This window comes from Lagopus muta, chromosome 1 (assembly GCF_023343835.1).
Source record: "Lagopus muta isolate bLagMut1 chromosome 1, bLagMut1 primary, whole genome shotgun sequence".
Taxonomy (NCBI): domain Eukaryota; kingdom Metazoa; phylum Chordata; class Aves; order Galliformes; family Phasianidae; genus Lagopus; species Lagopus muta.
The window spans coordinates 67,381,123-67,403,336 of record NC_064433.1 but is presented as its reverse complement, the minus strand read 5'-3'; the positions used below and the strand labels follow the sequence as shown (position 1 = coordinate 67,403,336).

Sequence of the window (22,214 nt, the reverse complement as noted above, 5' to 3'; positions counted from 1 at the left end):
GCTTCGTGTGGCTGCAGTTGGTAAAAGTCGGGTACTTTTTGCTGCTCGAACATCTGACTGAGAATGGTGACATGGGGTTTTCATGGGAAAATCCAGTGGGATTCAAGATGAGAATACACAAAGCAGTGTCTCCGCTCCTTAAGAAGCCTCCTGTTCTGGAAGAGAAACAATTCCAGCACTTTTGTAAAAAAATAACAACTGCAACTCTACAAAAAGAATGCTACTTTTATTTTCAAATGCTGTAAAAAGCCTCATATAAATTTTTATAATGCTTCTATGTAACTTTCCCAACCACAACTAATGAAATAGTCTAGGAAAAATATAGCAGTTGCCATTTTGACTCCAAGAACAAGCTGCTGTAATATATCAACATTAAAATGACAAAGTACAGTATGTTACAATGCTTGTAATTGCTCGTGTTATTGAAAAAGTGAGAGCACTTCCTAAGCATTACAGTATAACTGGGCTAAACAGCAGTATTCCCTACTTGCTGCCGCAGAGGAAAGTCACCTCGTTACAAGGAGCCAACACAACGCCCTTGTACTGCTTATGCCCATTCCTCTTGGTAGAGTGGAGAGCTTTCAGCAAGCCCCTTTGCACTTAGGTGAATTCACCCACATCATGCTGTTATTCCATACTGTATCCCACGACTCAGGTGTTTGACAATTGACCTATAAAAATAACACTTACATAACTCTCCAGCAAGGCAAATTTAACAGTGCAAATGCGGTATCAACAATATTTGATTTGTGAATGCTGGCAATTTTTGTTAAAAACTCCTTCTGTACGTGAAACAACCGGCGCTGCCGTTCTGTACCCAAGGCCGCGCGCTCACGCCGATTAGAGATGGAACATAGCGCAAAAGCTCAGCTGTGTTTTCCGATCCAAACCTCCTCCTCCGTTTTGGCGCATTCAGATCCAGAACTTGGATTCAGGCCCACTACTTCCACTGACGCACTCGAGTTTTCCCTGCTGCAATCTCCCCAGCAAACCTCTGACAACAATTTGCATACAGAAATCCACATTTAAACAAAGTTAACAACGCTCGCTTCCAGAAAATAAATTTTGACATGGTTGCAATCATCAAGCCATTTCAGGATCTTTGGTACTCCAAGAATACAAAAAATAAATGGCACAGTGACAAACATCACCAAAGGAAGAAAATAAAAACAACCATCCAAACAAATAAGACAGAAAGAACAAAGCAAGAGATATGCCGCACTTCCATTTTTTGAAAGCCAGTGTAAATTAACCTTCTGTTCTCTTCAATCTATTACAGTGTCACAGTTTTATCTTTAAAAAAATTCTATATTCCTAAAAGCAGTAGTTAATATTTTGTTGAACTCGACTTATCGATTAAAATAATGCTATGTATTCCAAAAAATAAATTCAACTACCACGATACAGGAGTTTATGCTAAATAGGCTGCAGGCTTTTTCCCGGAGGATGCAACTCCTATGTGAGCACTGATATGATTAACCATCCTCCATTTTAAATGCTTATTATCTTTAGTGTTACGAGTACAAGGATTGAGCTTTTTCCCAAGTTTGTAAACCAGTGAATATGTACAGACAGTTGTATCATAGATAGCTTTAAATTGTATGTGTATTTATTTGCCCTCCCTCAAACCCGCACAGGAAAAAAAAATCACCAGTATTACTGAGCATTTGTAGTTCCCATGAAATTTATCTTGTCTTAGCAAGCTCAAGCAAAGGCTTCTTTTTATGTTACGCAAATAGGGTAACTGTGGTCTTTTGAAATGCAGTGCTCACAGGAATTTCACTTCTGGTGCCTAGTGCCCCACGAATGAGGCTGGAAATGAAAATGGAGAAAAATTCTCATTGGAATAGCAGTATCCTTTGGGGCCAAGTCTGTGCCTTGTATATGTTCCACCCAAAATCCTCTTGGTAGAACAGATCAAATGTCAGACAAATAATTTCCTATTCTGAGATGCCTCAGAAGCTACAAGAGCACTGGCAGAAAGACATCCCAAAGTACAGAGGTGGGTTTAAGCGAGCTGCTGATTTTGGACAGCCTCTGAATGGATTCAAGTTGACTCTCACTACCTTAACATGGCTAAGAACAACACTGCAGAATTCCAGAAGGATCTTGTCCCAGTAGCAGTGATGTTAAAGTGATGTTAATTATTCTAGGTTTTGGGAAGCAAAGAAATGGGAGATGGCTTAAATTGAACATTTAGACAAAGTTTAGCTTAGCCATAACATAACACAATACTTTGCAAATTGGGTGGACTTTAACACACTGTTCCTTTTCCATGAACTGCAGACTAAATTTTTTTGTAGAAAATCAGCATAAGTGAAAATGCCTGACAGAAGATAAAATATCAGAGTACAGATCATTGAAGCCCTTGAAGAATACTAACTGTTGGATTGGGGAAGAGTACACACAGGTCAGTAAGCCACTGATGCACAGAAACCTTTCTTGCAAATTGAATTTTATGCAACAGATAAGCACTACACAGTAAGCTTTTGAAGCATACAAATAATTTGGAACAGCTGACACCTTGGTGCCAAACAGCAATAAATATTTCTGTGATAGCTTTATAAATAGTCACTTCCATTTTGCTGTGAATGTCAGTCTGCTGGAGTCCTCCCTACCACATGCCAAAACATCCTGTGCTTCATTCTGATGGGCGTTGCAAGGCCTCCAGAGTGCTTTACATTGCATCCAGGGGAAGAATGCAGCAATAGTGACTCTGCTTGTTCAATCACTGGTCAATTGTTTATCGCTGTAAGCCTTTTGTAACCAGAAAATGACATCAAAGATCTCTACTGTATTGAGACAGATTAGAAGCACTACAGATAATATGCTAGTATAGGCAGAGATGTAAAATTTGCCAGCAATCAGATACCAGCAAGCTGTTAAAGGACTGCTGTTTGGCTCTGAATGATGTCTAAGTAGATGAGCAAAATCTCAGCCAGCACCCAGGAGGCTCTGCTTCCATTTCCTTGACTCATCTCTGCTGTCAGTTTGTCACCAGCTTGCAGACTGAGAGTAATGGTGTATATGCGCCACCTGATTCACTCATGGTTGGTTATGTTTTCTGGTAACTGGGCTTCAAACCCAGCTGATCCCTTGTAACCTCATGGTTCACTTTAGGGAGAGACACGAGAAGACGACGGAGCCTACAGGACTGAGAGTCCAATGAGGCACTCCACTTCCTCTGACTTGGCAAAGGCTGCTACAGGTATTCCAGAAAGAGAAGGGTACAGCAATATCCCTTCCGCCTGGAACTTCTCATGGAGATGAAAAAGAAAAAGCAGCAATTTCATCACTGGATAAGTTTTTCTCAGACAGAAAAGGATGTTTAAATTCTCAGCAGCAAAAAAATGACCTGTCTCAAAAATGAGGCAAGAATCCTGGAAATGGCTGCCATTTCAGAACTTGATGTCTGAAAAAAGTTCCTCTGTTAGGAGTTTTTATTGTTGTTTCTTTTTCTCTTCTGAATTTGCCAACACATACAATCATCATAAACAGTAACATCATTTTCAATAACAGGGTCCACCAACTATTATTTCAAGCAGATCAAAGGGACCGTCTTCCTGCCCACATCCCACAGAACAAGGGATGATCTGATCATGAAACCCTCCAGCAGGGAGGAGGATTGACACTGGAGAGTGTACCAGTAGGCCCCACAGGACACTGCTATTTAAAATATGCCACACTCATGGGACAGCTGCAAACCACAACTGGAATAACCTTAGAGCCACTGCTCAGAGAATTGTGAAAACGTGGGCAATGGTTTTTTATACTGCATACCTAAAACCCACCAGGTGAGCAGTGTAACGACAACGCTGCATAAAATGATATGTTTTACTCCTGGGTGGATTAAATGGGTTACAGTACAAGCAAAGCCACGGTACAGAGGCATAATTAATTGTTATACACACATAGGCAGTGCAGTTACAAAGGGATGTATGGTTCCTTTTATTCCAGTACCTTTGTATAATAAAGTTAACAAAAATATTCAAATATTTAAAAAAAAAAAAAAAAAGCCAGCTGGCACTGCCAACTAATTCCTGTAGTAGTAGTAGTAGTCTTAGAAATCCTAATCCTGTAGAATTTCCTTGTGAAACTGATGCGCACCAGAGTCAATATATTGATAACTAATGCCAAGCAGGTCTGGTGATGCAGCTACCTGAGGTTTGTAATTTTTGTTTTTTGTGGGTTTGTGTTTAGTTTCACAACTTCCCAGCTTTCATGTAGGTAGGGATCGAGCCACGCTGAGTGAGCCCTTCAAACCTCTTGTAGGTATAATTGAGGAAAACCCAGTCTTTGGATTTGTAGTCAGGTTCCGTTGTGTTTGGCACTAGAATTCAGATACAAAAATAAAAACAAAACAAAATTAAGAAGTGTTGCTTCCAAGAAGTCATAGAATCATAGAATGGCTTGAGTTGGAAGGAACCTCAAGGATCACCAAGCTCCAAACTTCCTGCCACAGTGTTGCCACCCCCTAAACCAGGCTGCCCAGGGCCCCATCCAACTTGGCCTTGAACACCTCCAGTGATGAGCATCCACAACCTCTCCAGGCAACCTGCTCCAGCACCTCACTTCACTTTCAGTGAAAACCTTCCCCTGACATCTAATCTAAATCTCCCCTCCTTTAGTTGAAAACCATTTCCCCTTGTCCTATTACTATCTATCCGTGTAAAAAGTTGATTTCCCTTCTGTTTATAATCTCCCTTTAAATACTGGAAAGTTGTAACAAGAAAGAGAGCCTGCCAAGCACAGCAGTTCTTGCAGGAGAAGCAAGGTGGCCTCATCAACAGGCTTCCCTGTGCAGACCAAATGCAGGTATACACATAGTGTTATCCCCCCTGGAAACATAAGAAAAAAAATGTATCCAAATTCTCCTGAAAGAACAATGCACATCGAGCACATGTTCCTATTTTAGGACATCTGCCCTGCTTACAGCTCCCACAAGGTTCAGCCAGCAGGCGATCTGGTCACGTTCTGTCTATGAACAGCCCACACAGCTGGTGTGCTGATCACTGGCATTCACTGCAGTGGGCTCCTATATTTAGCACTCAGATTGCTGCTCTTGGAGTTCTACAACAGCATGTTCAGCATGGGTGCCAAAAACGCTGATACTCAAGTGAGCATTTGGGCATCTGGATCTACAGGAACATTTTCAGTAACACAATGTGTCTGAGATGCCAAAACCAATACAAATATACTTTGCATTACCTAAATACGGACTTCAATAGCTAACAGGAACTGGAGATCAACCGTTTTTTGCATTGAAAAGACAAATTTCTATGCCATTAAATAAAAGCCATCTCAGAAAAAAATAGCCTTTGATAATTCTTACGAATGTTAGCACATCTGCACCTTGACAGAAATTAACCATTGTTATATATCTGTCTATCTTTAACCGATTAATAATCAATTGAAAACAGTAGGAACTAGAGAATTAGGCATGTCAGCCAATCAGGCCTTTCATATATAACAAATTTCTACTACTCCACAATAGAAATTAACAATTAAAAAAATACCTAAATGATCTGTAGAGCCACTCAGGCTTATACATCATTATGTTAAGTAATCATCTGCCTGAATTTCTTTGCCAAAATATACGTTTGCTTTTATGTTTGGCATAAAATTAAGAAAAAATAAAAAGTTGAAGTAAAAAAAAAAACCTGTACTGATCTGCTCTTGGTCAGACTTTGTTTATATCACATGGTTGAGAACTGTACAGTTTTCAATGCTCACTATACATGCAAACCATTTACTAATAAACTTGTTAAAATCTTTTTTTATTTTTCCCCCAAAGTTTTAAGGAAGTAGAAGCTATGACACATCATAGGTTAACATCTATTTTTGAAAGAAAATCTCTAGACCAAACCTGTATATTGGTTAGGTTATCAGAAAAATGAACGTTAAGAAGAACAAATGAACCCAAGGAGTATTCTGGCATGCTGTAGACAGAAGTTTGGAATTTACAATGGTAGCCTCACCTGGCTGTAAAATATCAGATTCAGGAAATTCATCGAAGTTGGATGTATCGTCAATACTTTTGATTTCTATTGGAATTGCAGCTGGTCTTTCCCTGTAAGCAAACAAATGGCAGAATAGCGAATATTAGGAAAAATACGCGAAGTTCCACCTTCGTTTAATTTAGATTTTTATAGTTGCAACATCCTTTCAATTTAAAAAGCAAAGGTTCCATTGAGTCCTTGAAAGATGCCTATTTTCTGACATCACAAGAAGGTTTCCTGGTTTCCTAGCATCAGCACACTCTTGGCAAATGTGAGGAAAACACGCTTTTCCATTAGCTGAAACTGCATTCCACCCTCATGTGCCATGCAGCTATCGGTGTGATCTTTGATGTCACCAAGAACCACGGTGGTTACCTTCGTTCCATGGACCCAGCCTACCCAGCTGAGCAGGATTTTACTTGCATTTGAAGCCATTAGACACGTTGCTTTACAATTCCATGGAACTCATCCAAATATCTTTCAGCTGTAGCTCTTACTTCTGATGCCAGCATCTCAGATCAAAAATGAGTTGACTGACACGCTGCTGCTTTATTAGCTTGACACTCAGAACTCTTAAGGTAGCTTTTAAAGCTACTGAAATGATCTACCCCACAAAAACATTAAAACTGGAAAATGGCACTGTGGGAGAGTTATTAATTTATAAGTGTAAACTTATTATAGCCGTAATTATTACAATTACCCTTACATCCACTTCTGGGTGGAATGAGGAAACTTTTTTTTGCCAGATTGCCAAATGTGACATGAACAAATACGTCACTGCTTTTGCTGCTTATTAATGTCTCCCACACTGAAAAGATAAATGAAGCTTTCCACACCAGAGGAAGTGAGAAGAGCTGGACAACCACATTCTTACTGTATGGATTGCCATGCACAAAAACACAGCATTACTGGAAGAGCCATCCCAGTAAATCTGGGCATTTCTGAGGCTGCTCGCAACAGTAAAAATCTGATGAGATCTATGAATGCCAGCACAGCCTAAAAACCTTGAGTGTCAGTAGGTGCATTTCAAAATGAGAGAGAATTTGCCATCATAGTGCATGAAATTCTTGCTGTCACGACTTCTATGTTTTCTATAAAAGGTGTGTATATATATACACATGTGTACCTGATATGCCCCCAGTCCACTCCTTCAAAAAACGGATGACTTTTAATTTCCTCCACTCCATTACTACCAATTCTGTTCTCTGAATCGGTACAAAACCTGAAAAAGTAGAAAAAAATAAAGAGAACATTACAATAAATGCTGATAGATGCAAAAGAAAATAAAAGCATCATGGTATCAAGGAGTCTTAGCAAACTGCTTAAAACTGTTGCATCTCATGGTTAATGTAAAAGCAACCCATTGCCTCTAGGACAAACTTTCCAATAGAAATCAAAAGACAAAAACAAAAAGACTGCAGATTACTCAGACTAGTCTCAAGCTTTATCAGATCTTATTTGGTTTGGTTTTATCTCTATCAATACAGGAATTTCGCTTTGTCTATAACTTGATTTAAGCTCAAAAAACCTCTGTCTAATGCATCCAAGATGTACTGAACAAAGTATACATTGAGGTCTCTGGTGCCACACCTACTGTTTTGACCTTGTTGTAGTAAATTGCCCATTAACTAAAGATGTTTTTAAATTCAGCTTTGCATAGCTTCTTGAAATTGTGTGATTTTACACTTCATTAGCTCCTTCCACATACAGGAAAAAAAAGCCTAAACGTAAATAATCTTGGCATAACTAAATCCAGAAGCCAGTCTGCTAACAGATAGGCTTCCTATAATATCTCAAACTGTCCTGAATACAGTCAGAGAACAAGGGAGAAATCCCCAGCAGTAATACTCTGTGCTCTTCATAGCATAGAACTCAGGATGCTGACAGCATCAAGGAGCGGTTAAGCAAAAACAACAGAGAAACAGATACAAAAAACATAACAAAATTGTTACATACAAAGTTATGAACAAAGATTAGCAATAATTAAATAATTTGAACTGTGCTAGCATCAGTAACTGGATTAAGAATAACTATTGGCTGTATATGTTATGTTAGTTACATGCAATTGGAGCACTGTTTGGACTAATAACAAATTCTAGTTCTTGGCTCTATGTACAAAAGTGCATTCCTCTTTTTGCCAGTAATAAAACTGTGTAAGCTTGTAATATTTTCTTTGAAAAAATAAAATAAACCAAGGCCATGAAGCGTCTGCCCCTCCAAATCTGCCAGGTCTAGAACATTTCTGCCTGACCTTAATGACATCAAAACCTCCCCCAGAAATTCAGCACAAGCTGCACGGATGAAAACCTAGCATTTTGGAAAGCAACAAGTCGATTCAAAACATTCAGAAATTTCTTTCAGTGCATTCAGTGTTGATGAGTGGCTGTTTTTCTTAGTCCCTGAGAAGACAAAAATATTGTTTGATAATCACTATTTTTTTTTCCCCCAGCTCTGTTTTTCCTGATACAGTGGTGCAAATCAAGATTGTTATACCGTATTCCTTCATGTTACCCAAATGGCAAAAAGGAAAACACTGAAAAAATCCGTCAAGAAAGGTGACAGAGAAGAAACCAACTTTCCCTCCAAGCTACAGCTTCCTTTGTCCAGGACAAAGTTAACCTAATGGAAGATGATTAGGTGTGGGTGAGTGGTCAGAAGTGAGCTCTTGATACTGACCTTAGAATTAAATCCTTTGCTTTCTCTGAAATGGGCACCTCTGGAGGAAATACCAAAGTTTCTTTCCAGTTCATAACTTTCCTGTAAGTTTCTTGTGGTGTTTCTGAGCAGAAAGGTGGATACCCTGCCAAAATGGGACATTAAAAAAAAAACAAACCAAAACAAACAGGCTTATAACTCCACACACCTGCATTGCAATGGGAGATCAGATTGGGTGAACTGATGGACCCGGTCACCTCTGAACCCTCTGAATGATTCTTAGGTTGTGTTCTTTAACTTACCTATTAGCATTTCATACATAATCACTCCCAAAGACCACCAGTCACATAGTTTGTTGTACCCAGTCTGCATAAATACTTCTGGTGCAATGTAATCTGGGGTTCCAACAGTAGAATATGCCTGGAAGATAGAATAAGCTGTTAAATAAATGAATGCTATATTTTTGCACTTTGCAAAAATCTCTTTCTGCAGATTCACATACAGCATCTTACTATGTGTGTGACAAGAGCGCTGAATTTGACAATTCAAGATATGTACAGTCCCAAGAGCATTATTCTACATGAGTAAGCACAGATGCAGAGTTATTGTTGAACCTTGGAAGTAAATGGAAGTCATCCTTCTGAATATGAAGAAAAGTAAGAGTTCCAAAACTTGAAAATGGAGGTTTTTGAGACTTTTGCAAACTGCTGCTCTGTAAAAATCACAAGGATAGCTGAAACTCTGAAAATCCTATAGCTGAGAGATGCTTCAGTCTGATTTAATTAATTCTGGAATGCCCTTTATTACCTGGCCATCCCCTGTACTGTAAACACAAGTGGCACCACTCCAGTGCACCACTTCTCCACGGCCTTTCCGTAACATTCCCTGAAACGGTCACAGCTCTGGAAACAAGCAGATGAACCAATCCAGCTGGTGCTCATCCTACTCTTTGCTGGTCTACAACCTGAACCACTAGAGCACTTTGATTTAAACAGAATTTTGAGAGCTTGAAGAGAGCTATGTCTATCAGAGATGAAGGCTTTCCAGATTTAAAAAACATGAAACAGTACAGCCTGTTTATTATTTATTGTTTATTGTTTTCTATAACTAGTTTAAAAGAAAAATATCATGATTTTTATGAACTTACCAGCTGTCGCCTGTTTTTCTTCCATGTTTCTGCTTTTCTCTTTGAGTTCATATTCTGAAATGCTAGTTCAGAAAACAGATATTAGATATTAAATGCATTTGTAAAGTAAAAGACCGATAGCAGTTCTTATTTGAAAACAGACTATTTTCTATCTTTAGAATGCTTTTTTCCAGAATTAAAACTTCATTGTCACTGGAGACAGGAAAAGAAGCACAGAGAACCACCACCCAATTTGCGGCTGAAAACCACGTGAAAAGGACACGTGAACAGAAATTCTACATTAGCATTTGCTAAGAATTTTACAGACTGATCTGAGATCAGCCACCCTTATTGCTGCAGTTGGTAGAGTGCATTAAGATATGGTAACAGAAACTGGCCATGTTTTGTCAACAATATTTTGTAGACAACAAGAGAGAATCCAAGAAGTACTGCCAAAGCATTTTATGATTGCTGTCATGGCAAACAGATGAACACTTCACTCTTCTAAGGTTTGATGTGACTGCTGCAGACCTCAGTAAGCCAGCACATGAAACCCATGTCCAGTCTGAGAATTCAGATTGCATTACAATGCAGATATGTTACATTATGCCCATATGCATTTATACACAGATGTACAAAAACATATTAGCACTGCAGAAAGCATAATTTCTTATCTATGAAATGCTTCCATATCCTGGGAAACATGCATTTCCAGACTTCCAACTCCATGCTATCAGCAAGACTAATCACACTTAACACAGCAGAAATAAAAGATGATGTGGTATAGCTGCAGCCCAAAATCATTTCAATGTTCACCTGGGACACCTTATACTTACAGAAGTCACTTGGTGGGTTGTGTGTGAGGTTCCTGTAGAACTCAGTTCTGTGAGCTTTTTTTAAACCCGTGCATAGCCCAAAATCAGAGAGTTTTACATGACCCTAAAAACACCAAAGATGATTAAAAAAATAATTTAGAATAATTATATTAATTATTTATAATTGTTTTTCTCTCAAAATAAAAACAAAAATAACAAGCTGTTTTCTTAACTGCACTTGCCTTCTTCTTAAGCAATAAACAATGGACTTATACAGTACAAACTTAATCCAGGACAAACAGTGAAACAGTGACTGAATCTTGATGTACTGGGAGAGTGGTTTCTCTAAAAAGAGTATCACTCCTGAGAATGAGAATGATATCATCTGCAACAGCCAAGGACAGCTACTTTGCCTGGCTTTGTTTTGAACCAAGTTCTACTGAGACTGGGAAAGCTTCCAGCATACAATTCTGCTTTTTTATTTTGATGGCAATCTGGTTTTAAGCAGGTTGCCAGAGATCAACCCTGGATAATCTCTAGACCCACGCGCAATGCTTAGTGGAACCATTTCATGGCTCACTACAGTCAGCCAAGCAGACAGACTGGTCCTGCTTGGGAGTGGATAATAAAACAAATGAGACGACTGCAGGAACTGAACTGACTATTTAGTGCTGTCTGAATGTTTCATGCTTTCATTCTTCTTGAAGCAACTAAGTAGATCAGTTTTCCATGTACATGAATATGAGCATCTGGACACTCTAGGTGGATCTTCTAAGAGGCTTACTGAATACAAAAACAATCAATCAGCCAATCAAACAGAACCAACACAAGGATAGCTTTGCTTTGCTTAGGTATATTAGAATTCAAGAAGAGGAAAAACACAGTGGCCATACTCTGCCATTACTGTGGCTAGCTTAAATCAGGTATGGCACTACTGGCACCCAGTGATCAGCACTGCTGCACATGGCATTATCTGCAGACTGAGATGTTTAAAGCAGAGGCAGTTTGCATGCACGTTACATGCCTTGGCATCCAGCAAAAGGTTATCTGGTTTAATATCTCTGTGGATGAATCCCAGCTGGTGAATAGCATCTATGGCCAACACAGTTTCAGAAATGTAGAACTGTGTCTCCTCTTCTGATAAGGTGTCTTTCTTCATTAACAAGGTCATCATGTCACCTAATCAAAGGATAGAAAACAGTGTATGAATGAGGCTGATTCTACATGAAACCCACTAGATTCCAAATTTAACCTCGTAACCAGCCTCATAGCTACTAATTATAAAACCATTAATGCAAGGACCTACAAACTCAACATGCTTTTTCAGTAAACTGGAAGTAGAACTGTTGCAAATCCTAGATAGGAATTTTAATGGATAGCCTTGTAAGATACAGCAAATTTTAACGCATAATACACATATAGCACAAAAATTGTTTGAACAAGAGCTACTTTTTACTGTTTCTAGCTTTGCCAGTAAAAAGCAGAACGTATGACTAGAATTATTATTCAATCCAAGCCTATCTGACATCTTGTAACTCTTTCCCTTTCCCCACAGATCAGCAAAGGTTACATTACTGGGACCCTGTTTAGAACAGCATTAAAATTCACATCATCTCAAGTGACAGCATGCTTGCTTCTATATTTTTAGAAAGCTCACAACAAAAGATAAGGAAGCCTTTATATCACTTTTCAACACAACACATAGCTTACCTCCAGGTAAAAACTCCATGATCAAGTAAAGGTTTCTTTTATCCTGAAAACTGTAAAACATTTTCACTACCCATGCTCCATCTGCTTCGACCAATATATCTCTTTCTGCTCGGATATGGGCCACCTGGAATTAAAAAACAAACTTTAATAAAAGAATAATTTAAATATTTAAACACCAAATGCCATACTATACATATTCCTAGTCATAGAACCATAGAATGGCTTGGGTTGGAAGGGACCTCAGGGATCATCAAGTCCACTACTACACATTTTCATTATCTTCAAAAAAATCAGTTATTTTTCATACTTTTTCTACTCCTGTTTTTCATAGTTTTTGCTAGATTCTAGGAAGTCCTTGCAAAATATCAGCTTTCCATAACTTCTCAGAAGTAATCTCTAGAAACACAACACATGGCTTGTTAAGCATTCTGTTTGTTGGGTAGAACTGCAAAGGCTGGTAGAAAACTGCTATTCCATTTTTACTATATCCTATAGCATTCATAATAATAATAATAATAACAACAACAAGAACAATTTTTAAAAAAGCTCCACAACGATCAGCTCTGCAAAACAGTAGCTCTACTGCTAGCACAGTTAAAAATTCAGTGTGCAATTCAGTGTGCAAATACTGGTAAAACTATTGGAAAAAACAAACGTTTTGCCTTAAAGAATGCAAGAGCTAGCAGATAAAATAGAAGATGCTTAATGATTCCTGTCAGAAGGTACCAGTTTTCTCCTATACGTATACAAATAAAAGGTAAATAACTGTTTCTACACAGATAGCTCACCGTTTACACTCAGCAAAGTAAGCCTACAAAATCCCTTTGCAACAGTGATAAGAATGCCTAAACTAATTACTTCTTGTAAAACCTCCTATCTTCATTGCTGTGAAAGAAACATTTGACATAAAGAGAATTATTATGCAGCTCCCAAACCCACACATTACTAATTGTGTTTGAACTGCTTTTCAAATGGTACCCAGAGACTGCTCCTATCTGTGCACATGGTGAAGCTTACTCCAACTGCACGACAAGCGCCTCAACCAAGGGGAAAAGGGCTGTGATGAGTCTTGGTCCATAGAGATGACTTTAAGTAGCAGTGAGAGCTGAATGGCCACTACTGAAGAAGGGCTTGGGCTCTTTTAGCTGGGGGAAAAATGGAAGACAAGATGGAGCCATTCCTTCAAGTGACATATACAAAGCTGGCCCAGCACTGGTACAGCCACCACTGCTGCTGTGGCACATCCTGGGCAAGTGACTGGGAATGACTGACCATACTTGGGCTATTTCAGTCCCAGCTGGGCATTGGACAAGCGCTGAGAGCTGCTGCCCCACGAGTTCCCTGGAAACTAATGGTAATGAAGGCTGCAGAAGGGCGTATGCATTACTAACGTGTACCCTCAGGGCAGAGAAAATTGAAAAACATATATATGGAAGGATATTTATTGACATAAGAGACAACATTTTTATATTTCATACAACAGGAAACAACTTCTGGAAAGAAAATAAGTACTATGTGCCACTATTCCAGTATCAAGAAATATTTCCAATAAGCATCAAACAAAGTTTTCTGCATCTCTTTCTCAGTTTGAACATCTTTCTGATGCATCTTTTTCACAGGGCACTGGGTTCCCTCTCAGTAATAGACACTCAAATCCAATTTATCTAGCCATATCTATTCTCTTAGTCTCATATATATACATATATATATACATATATATATACAGATAGCTCACCGTTTACACTCAGCAAAGTAAGCTATATATACCAATGCATATATATATATATATGTATATATATATATGTATATATAATGTATATGTATATATATTTCCACCCAGCATTCTTCCATTTCCAAAGGTAGCTACAAGCTGTAAGATTAAAAACTTGCTTAAAAAGCAGCCAGAAAAACGTCCAAGTGCCACCACTCTTGAAAGTTGTAACTTTTCTTGTATTTGCATCCTGTGGTACGTCCCACTGAACAAACCTGGCAATGGAAGTTACAGCAGATAAATACTCCCCAGAGGAGCTTGCAGCTCCAGCCTAAATGCAGTGGCTAAACTGAGGCTCTTTGCCACATCAGGTTATGAAATGGGGGCAAGGCTTCAGCAGTGGGCCGCACACATCCTGCCTCTGGGGCACACGATACTGCTTTCGTTTCCTACTTTTAGAGCTCAGGGTTGCAAGACAAAAACCCTGTATTAGGATAAAAAGTAAGTAGAGGTACTAATATCAGTACAGGGGAATATAGAGTACGAATTAATCATGGGGTTTGGATAGGTAAGGAAGAATCACGGAATGGCTTAGGTTGGAAGGGACCATAAGGATCGTATGATTCCAATCCCTCTGCGGTGGGCAGGGCTGCCATCCAGCAGCTCAGGGCCCTATCCAACCTGTCCTTGAACTCCTCCAGGGACTGGGCACCCACAGCTTCTCTGGGCAGCCTGTATCACTGCCTCACACCACCCTCTGAATAAAGAATTTCCTCCCCATTCTCTTTTGCCCTGTCACTACACTCCCTGATGAATATAGTCCCGTCCCAGCTTTCCCATAGGCTCACTTGAGGTACTGAAAGGTCACACTGAGGTCTTCCTGAAGCTTTCTCTTCTCAAGGCTAAATAACCACAGCTTTCTCCAGCTACACTTTTGTTTGAGACATCTACACTTGATTTTTTTTCTTTGTGGTGCTAAAGAGCTTGCTGCGTCCTACTGGGGAATTTACAATGAATTCCTGATTAGAAAGCAAAAGCAAATAAACAAAAATCCAACTAAACAGCAAACCAAAAGAAAAACAAAGCCAAATAATGAATAACACGACACCTGCTGGTATCTGACCACCAAAAGAAAACATCATGCATTCTCAGTTTTTACTTTGGCTTTTCAAGAAGTATTTTCTTTGAGATGTAATTTTACAGATTAAGGTCTACAGGGCATGCATTGGTAAAGGAAAAGACTAGAAGAAAAAAACACCATCTTGATCACTGTTCCAAGCAGTTGTAAATAAAACATTTTCAAAACGATGTTACATGACCTTATTTCTTAACTACTACTCTATACTCACATAGCAACTCCATAAATGCCTTGGGCTGCAGTTTGATTATGGGGGCCATAGAATTGGAAAATATGACCAAATACAACTCTGGAAATTTTCTAGGCCATGTAACTTCAAAATCTAGGGGACTTATACAACACAAACCTGTTCTTTCTCCAGCATATCTGCTTTTCTTAGTATCTTCATTGCATAAATATGACCTGTATCCTTCTTCTGAACAAGACGTACCTTTAATGAGAAAAACAACCCAATCAGTCTCACCTAGCCCCATACAAAATATAGAAGGCTCTAAACCGGGGGGGGGGGGGGGAGGGCACAGAAAGGTTCTTCTCTTAGATATTGAAAAACATATGGATAAAGGAGTATTTCCACATCATGTACAAAGCCAACACAAATGATGAACAGATAGTTGAAGCAATTGTTGTTAACAGGCACACAGGAGTCCAGGTAGCTGTGAGATTGTGTATGCTACAATTTAGGAACAGGAACAACCATCATGTAATGCAGGGCAGGATTTTTATGGAGCGGAGCTGTACTGCAGCAAATCCTCCATTTCAGGGGGTCTGCACGAGCACCATCATCTGGGGCTAACATGAAGCTGTGAGAAACTAAGACCCTTTCCACAGGCCTTGATAAATCCATGCTCATAGTTCACTACTGGTCTCACTACACATGCACAATTATTCCAATAGCTGTTCTCCTGAAACAAAACTTTTTATTCTACAGTTAAAATCTTTCCTTTTAATTTTCAATCCAATTTTAATATCCCGTTCAAGGGAGAGAGTCACAAACCTCCCCAAATGCTCCTCTTCCTATGACTTTCAAAGATTCAAAGTCATCCAAGCCGAGTCTTGTTCTCTTCAGTCGCAGAAACTCTGTTTCTTTGCGAGCATGCTGTGACCTGCGCAGTTTTTTCTGAGAAAATACATGCATGAGAATTCAAATCATCTTACAGAAAGCCAAGATAGATAGTCACTCTTCCTGTGAAGCACTGTCTCTCATTAGGGGTACAGGGAAAATGTGAAAGGGAAAAACTTTCTGAATTTCTTCAAAGTGTGACGCACAAACACAGTCATTCATAGAGAGGCCTCAGGCCTACATCTCGTTTTATTTCTGGTTGTTATTTGGATATAGAGAAGCAGGGATAAAAATCAATGAAAGAAAAATCGTACTGGTTTAAAGTCCATCAGTTCAAACGCCAAAGTCACCAGCTAAGGCAAGGACTCTGTTTTTGAGCAGCATAAAACAGTAAAAGGTAAAACCTGCACCTCTGCAGACACAGCAATGACAGGCAACAAGGAACCTAGGCAGGCAGCAGAAATCCAACTTACGCTATCCTATAACAAAAACCATTTATTTTACTGCAGAAAAATACTTGCATTTGAAAGAATGATCTATCTCAGTCCTGCCATATTTTTTTTTCCCATAAAAACAAAGGGATTCACCTTGGGAAAAGATGAATGCCAGCCTATGCTCTCAAAGATGCCAAGATCTCAGAGGCCGTTAATGTGACTCAAAAAGCAGGCCTGACAGATTTTGTATAATGACAGTGTCACTAGAAACCACAAGATGGCATCAGACATCCACATTAGCCTTCCTCTCTTTCCAGAAGTTACATCAACCCCACAAACTTGAGAAATGACCAGAAATGACTAAGATGCTGTCACTATTTATTCCACTATCTATTCCGGATGCAGTACAGGCAGAAATGAAATGGTCAACCTCAGAAAAGTACGCAGACATGCCCATATTCAAGCATAACAAGGAAGCACCTGTTTTATTGTTTAAATCAAGGGGAAAAAAAAAACAGTTCCGCATTTTGCTTTCTACCCAGTTCTTCCACTGCATCTCGTCCTTTCCTTATCTGTACATCAAATTACATGTCTCACAGTTTTAGACTTTGTAAAAAATGTTATAATGTTATAACCTTGCTGTGGTCATATATTTCATAGTGATTAAAGCAGCATGAAGAGCACCTTAGCTATTCAAAGCCTCGTATTCAAGCATATGCACAGCTTTCTTTGTTATTTACAAAAGCAGCACTCACAATATAAACTTCATGTGACGCCAGCTAATGTTTTCATAAACTCAAACACCAACTTTCAGAAATGCGAACAAAAAGCAAAGCAATCTCTTCAAAGGTTACTCAAGTAGTATTACCTCCTCATCTGCTAGGCCTTCTTCATCCATAGCTACTTCTAGCTTCTTCTGCCTGCAGAGAGGAAAAACAAGACATTTATTTATTTTTAATAAAAAAAAAACCAAACACCCCATACCATAGCACTACAGACTACTTAGTTGAGATACCAAAGCATCTGCTTCAAACAGAAGTATGAAAACTTATTGCCAACTCCACACATTTACTCACTTGTAAATATGTTGAAAACGTATAAGCAAATTTAAGCCCATACTTATGTGCAGAATTCCCCTCCTCCCAGCACCCTGCCTGGATTAGGGCTCACTCTTCCTGGGCTCCACAAATGGTGCATGGCCATGCTGGGTGGTACCAAGTGTACAGCAAAGCCTGGGGCAACCCACAGATGGGGGTGACAGCACACGTGGCAAGGGAGCCAGCATGTCTCCTGGAGCTCTCTTTGCTCATCCCAAGATGCCTCTGTATAGCCTTCAAGATGCGGTTTCATGAAGTTGGTCGCCCACTGGTAGCACGTGCGAGTTTCAACACTGGGTGCCAGGCTGCTCCTGCCTTATCTGCATTAAGTGCAGCAGGATCCCCTAAATTAAAGGCCCTCTGCAGACAGTCTATCTGTCTAACTAGAGGCAACCCAATTGCATGGGATAATGACTAAATGTGATGAAGTGGGAAACCCTGCTGCTTAACTGAAAGCCCCTCAATTAAAAACATATTAGCAAGAGAATGATAATTTCACACGGTGACGACAATGTGAAACACAACATTCATTATAATCAAGTGTTTAGTGCTTTGACACTTAATTCAAGCAGCACTTCACCACAGTGGAGGCTGAACTGTGCAGCAATAAGAGGAGCTAAAGCAGGGATGACTAACGTGCTCCCTTCCACAGAGCACCAGTTAGTGCCACACAGCAGAAATGTAGGTGTTACGTTACCCCTAAAACTCTTTCTTCCCATCCATTTCTTCCTTTTCTACTTCCCACATGTTCCTTTCTGCAGACTTCATGAGTCTTGGCAGGGGCTCAGTGCTGCAGAGCATGAACAGACACCACAAGCCACTGCCTTACACAGAAACAAGTAACTATGCATCAGCAGCTCTGCAGCATCTGCCTCTGTAGGGTTTATTCCCTGTGGCACACATGAAGGAATCAAAGGTTGCCAAAACCACAGGCACAACTGGAAACCCCACATGAGCTGCAAAGTGAGACCACGTGCCTACTGGTTTCTACAAAGTACTAATAATTAGAGGTAGTGGTAAATCATATGAGAATTTGAAGAGTGGAGGTCTTCAGTCATTTGGGGACTCCTTGGTGCAATGGCAGGAGATGTTCACAGGTGATCATTTCCTCGCTACCAACCATGAAAAACTCCTGAGACCTGCTCTGTTCACAGAGCTGAAGGTGCCCCACCACCAACATCCAGCCGAGAAGTGCCGGGGAGCAGTGAAAGCACAGTGGGTACCTGGTTTCCCTCTCCTCATGCTGGATAATCAGGTTGCTATAGAAGTTCTCCAGTGTGAGCTTGGCCACCGTCACTCTCTCGCGGGTGTGGTTGCTCATGGGAAAGGATGTTGTGGTCCCTGCAGTCATCGCCATGGTAACACACACTGAAACAAGAGCACGGCAATCATTACGCACTTGGAAAAACATACACACGCACACCTCTTTTCCACCATCCATCTCCAAATTCTTAGATGCTATAGATTTCAAGGAAAAGCACTTTTCTTTATATGTAAGAAAATACATTAAAAAAAAAAAAAAAAAGCATTGTAAAAGTATTTTCAGCTAGCAAGACTCACTACCCACTCTCTAAAACAAATAACTTGTTGGCAAAACAAAGGGTGAATCATAGCAAAGAGCTATGCAAGCTCCGGGCAGCTCATCCAGCCACAAATTAGGAAGATGTTTGTCCAGTAGGCTCAAGCACAGCCCAGGGGACGAAAAGGCCACGAGATAAAATGAAAAAGTAAATGAAGAAAACCTCTAACCCTATCCAGAGAGGAGGTGAAGAATATAAAATAACCAATTTATATCTTAGAATATCTTAGCAGCTCACAAAACTGCATTGTCAGAGCCACATGTACACACTTCTTGAACACCTCCAGGGACAGCAACTCCACCAGCTCCATGAGCAGCCTGTTCCAATGCATCAGCACTCTTTCAGAGAAGAAACTCTACCAAATATCCAGCCTGAACCTCCTCTGACAAAACTGAAGACCATTACTTTTCATCCTACTGTTTTTACTTAGGAGAAGAGGCCAAACCCCACCTTATCATAACCTCCTTTCAGGGAGTTGTAAAGAGCAACAAGGTCTCCCCTGAGCCTCCTCTTCTGCAGACTAAAGAGTCCAAGTTCCCTCTGCCATTCCTTATAAGACTTGTGCTCCAGATCCCTCACCAGCTTCACTGCCATTCCTTGGGCATGGTGCAAGGACTCATCCTATTTTAAATGGAAAACTTATGTTTCTTGTTCTATTTTTGAAGCAACAGCCAGCCATGGAGAACAGAACCCTTTCCCCACCAGCAGTGCATTAAGTAGCCAGCATTTCAGCTTAACTCCTGTGCTGTGCTGACAACCCAACAGGAGGTTCCTGCAGGTCCCATGCTTTACAGAATTCCCCATGTATGGGCTCTGCAACTCTGGGTGAACTCTTGGAAGAGCAGACTTGAAACACAGCTGCAAATACATAACCTCTGGAGATAAAGCTCTTCTTGGTTAAGGCACCTGGCTCCTAAGCCTTTAAGAAGTGGTAAGAGAGAGGAAAAAAGAAAATGTAAAGCTCTTGAAGTCAGCAGCCTTTCCATCTGAAATCTGAGGAGCTAAATTGTGCCAGAACAACCCTTGTAATATTGGACAAAGCATCCTAGGGCAGTCGCAAGCCCCTTGCAGGTGACCTAGGTTAAAAACAACGCAGTTTGTCCTAGGAGGATCGGTGCCTCACCTGGCTTTGGGCTGATGCACACAAGGAGAGTTGCTGTCCCACTGCAAGGGCAGTCACAATTACCTCAGCCCAGTGTTGGTTTGATCAAGATAAGGTGGCTTTTTCTGTTTGTTTGCTTGGTTTTTTTTAATGGAAAACTGCACAGAAGTAAACGCTCTTCCTTTTAGTTGTTCATGTAACCTTTCTATTTTACCAGAGGATATTGAGGAAGATAAATCCTAAATTAGGTCTATGATCTTCAGGAAGAGCTTAATACCTTTTAAGGTGAAAGAATTCGAATTTTAGTTTCGTACGAGAAATAGATTTGCATCTTTCCATCACACAGGAACAGTTTAATTCTGCTGTGCTTTTCTGATTTGTTTTGGATTTGACAGCTTCTGTGAAGCCAGCATTTAAACTTGCGGATTTTTAATCGAATTTGGTGTGACAATAAGATACTTGTTGTCAGACATGCAGCTGTTGTGTCACACATAAAGGCTTTTTATAACATTAGATGGACATTATTTTAGCCGGGTATTTGAGTGTGAGAGACTTCAGAGTTTGGAGAATGAAAATGTATCTCTACATAAATACACAAAGAGGTTTTAAGAGCATTACAACTGTTTATGGCAACACAGATCTTTCTTTTTTTAATCATTCTTTTGTCCCCTGCAGTTTTCTATTAAAGAAAGACAAGAGCTGTCAGCTGCCAGTAATCTTTACTAGAAATTTAGGGATTACATTTTCCACATGAGTACATCCCCCATACTGGACACTATTTCAAAAGTTAGAGAACTGGGTAGTAGCCTTCTCTCCCTCTTCCTTGATAGGTGGGGAAAGATAAATAGAAAGCAGGTATTCGAGAGCAGAACCAGCAGCAGGTAGATAACATCCAATCCAATCAAACACAACAACTGCTGAACACACGCTGGCATCTGTGTGTGCTCAAAAAGCAATCTGATAAAGCAAAATCTCACCTCCTGATTGCTTTAGAGCGCCCGGGTTAGCGTAGCATCAACCCAAGCTTGGAACAGATTAACCTTCCTTAAGGTAAAGCAGGACCTGTCACCAGCAGGCAACAGGCTATTTACCACTTGCGTGGCTTCTATTCCTAGCAGGATAAAATAACACTGCAATTTCGTTTCCTGTTAATTTGTTTTCCCCGTGCTCCTATACTCACAAATGCAGACGTTACCAAATAGCAAACCTAAGTCACTTGATTTTATTAAGCCTGTAAAAAGGAGATAACAATTCTGGCACTAGCACACCATGCTATATATAGCAGGGCTGAACTCGACTGTGGTCATAGAGCAGGAAAACGTAGAAGAGAGCCCAACCAGTAACTTAACTCAGAGAAAGCTATTTAACAGATCAGGACCTCATATTGAGCTCAGTATCACATCACGCTACATGCCCACCAGAGCAGAAGGGCTGCATGAGAAAGAACCTAGTAGACTTTTGCTCACGTTGCAGTTGGTGCCTGTACCCAAGTGGCCACCAGTTTGCTCCAACACTGTGGGGAAAAAAAGCTTTGTAAAAGCAGAAAGCGCTTGAGCTCTCCACGTTTCCCAAACTAAATGGAAAGGAGTGCAGAGGTGGTGGGAGACCCAAGGTACTCTGCAAAATCCAATGTCAGCTCAGCAGAGAAAATCTGTTCATCCTTTTTCCTCCTACCTCTCTACTTCCACTAACAAACCCCAAAACAAAGTAATCGAAATCCCTAAATATGGGCTTTATAAAACAGAGGATACCTGAGGGGATAGAAGCAGAAAGCAGCAGCTTCAAAA

The 22,214-nt window shown here is 40.0% G+C and overlaps 1 protein-coding gene across 1 annotated transcript in view; it reads right to left on the bottom strand.

Annotated features, from left to right (window-relative positions):
• Positions 1–205: 205 nt before the first annotated feature.
• The window catches only part of STK38L (serine/threonine kinase 38 like), a 46,098-nt gene continuing 24,089 nt past the window's right edge, over positions 206–22,214 (bottom strand). The window contains exons 2-14 of the mRNA XM_048933512.1: positions 18,969–19,113; positions 17,517–17,568; positions 16,149–16,271; positions 15,501–15,584; positions 12,306–12,429; positions 11,620–11,774; positions 10,617–10,719; positions 9,802–9,863; positions 8,957–9,074; positions 8,676–8,799; positions 7,126–7,221; positions 5,979–6,070; positions 206–4,330 (exon numbers count right to left, since the gene is read on the bottom strand). Of these exons, the coding sequence (XP_048789469.1) occupies positions 4,203–4,330; positions 5,979–6,070; positions 7,126–7,221; positions 8,676–8,799; positions 8,957–9,074; positions 9,802–9,863; positions 10,617–10,719; positions 11,620–11,774; positions 12,306–12,429; positions 15,501–15,584; positions 16,149–16,271; positions 17,517–17,568; positions 18,969–19,102 (1,395 nt within the window). The 5' untranslated portion in view covers positions 19,103–19,113 and the 3' untranslated portion in view covers positions 206–4,202. The remainder of the gene's footprint in view (positions 4,331–5,978; positions 6,071–7,125; positions 7,222–8,675; positions 8,800–8,956; positions 9,075–9,801; positions 9,864–10,616; positions 10,720–11,619; positions 11,775–12,305; positions 12,430–15,500; positions 15,585–16,148; positions 16,272–17,516; positions 17,569–18,968; positions 19,114–22,214) is intronic.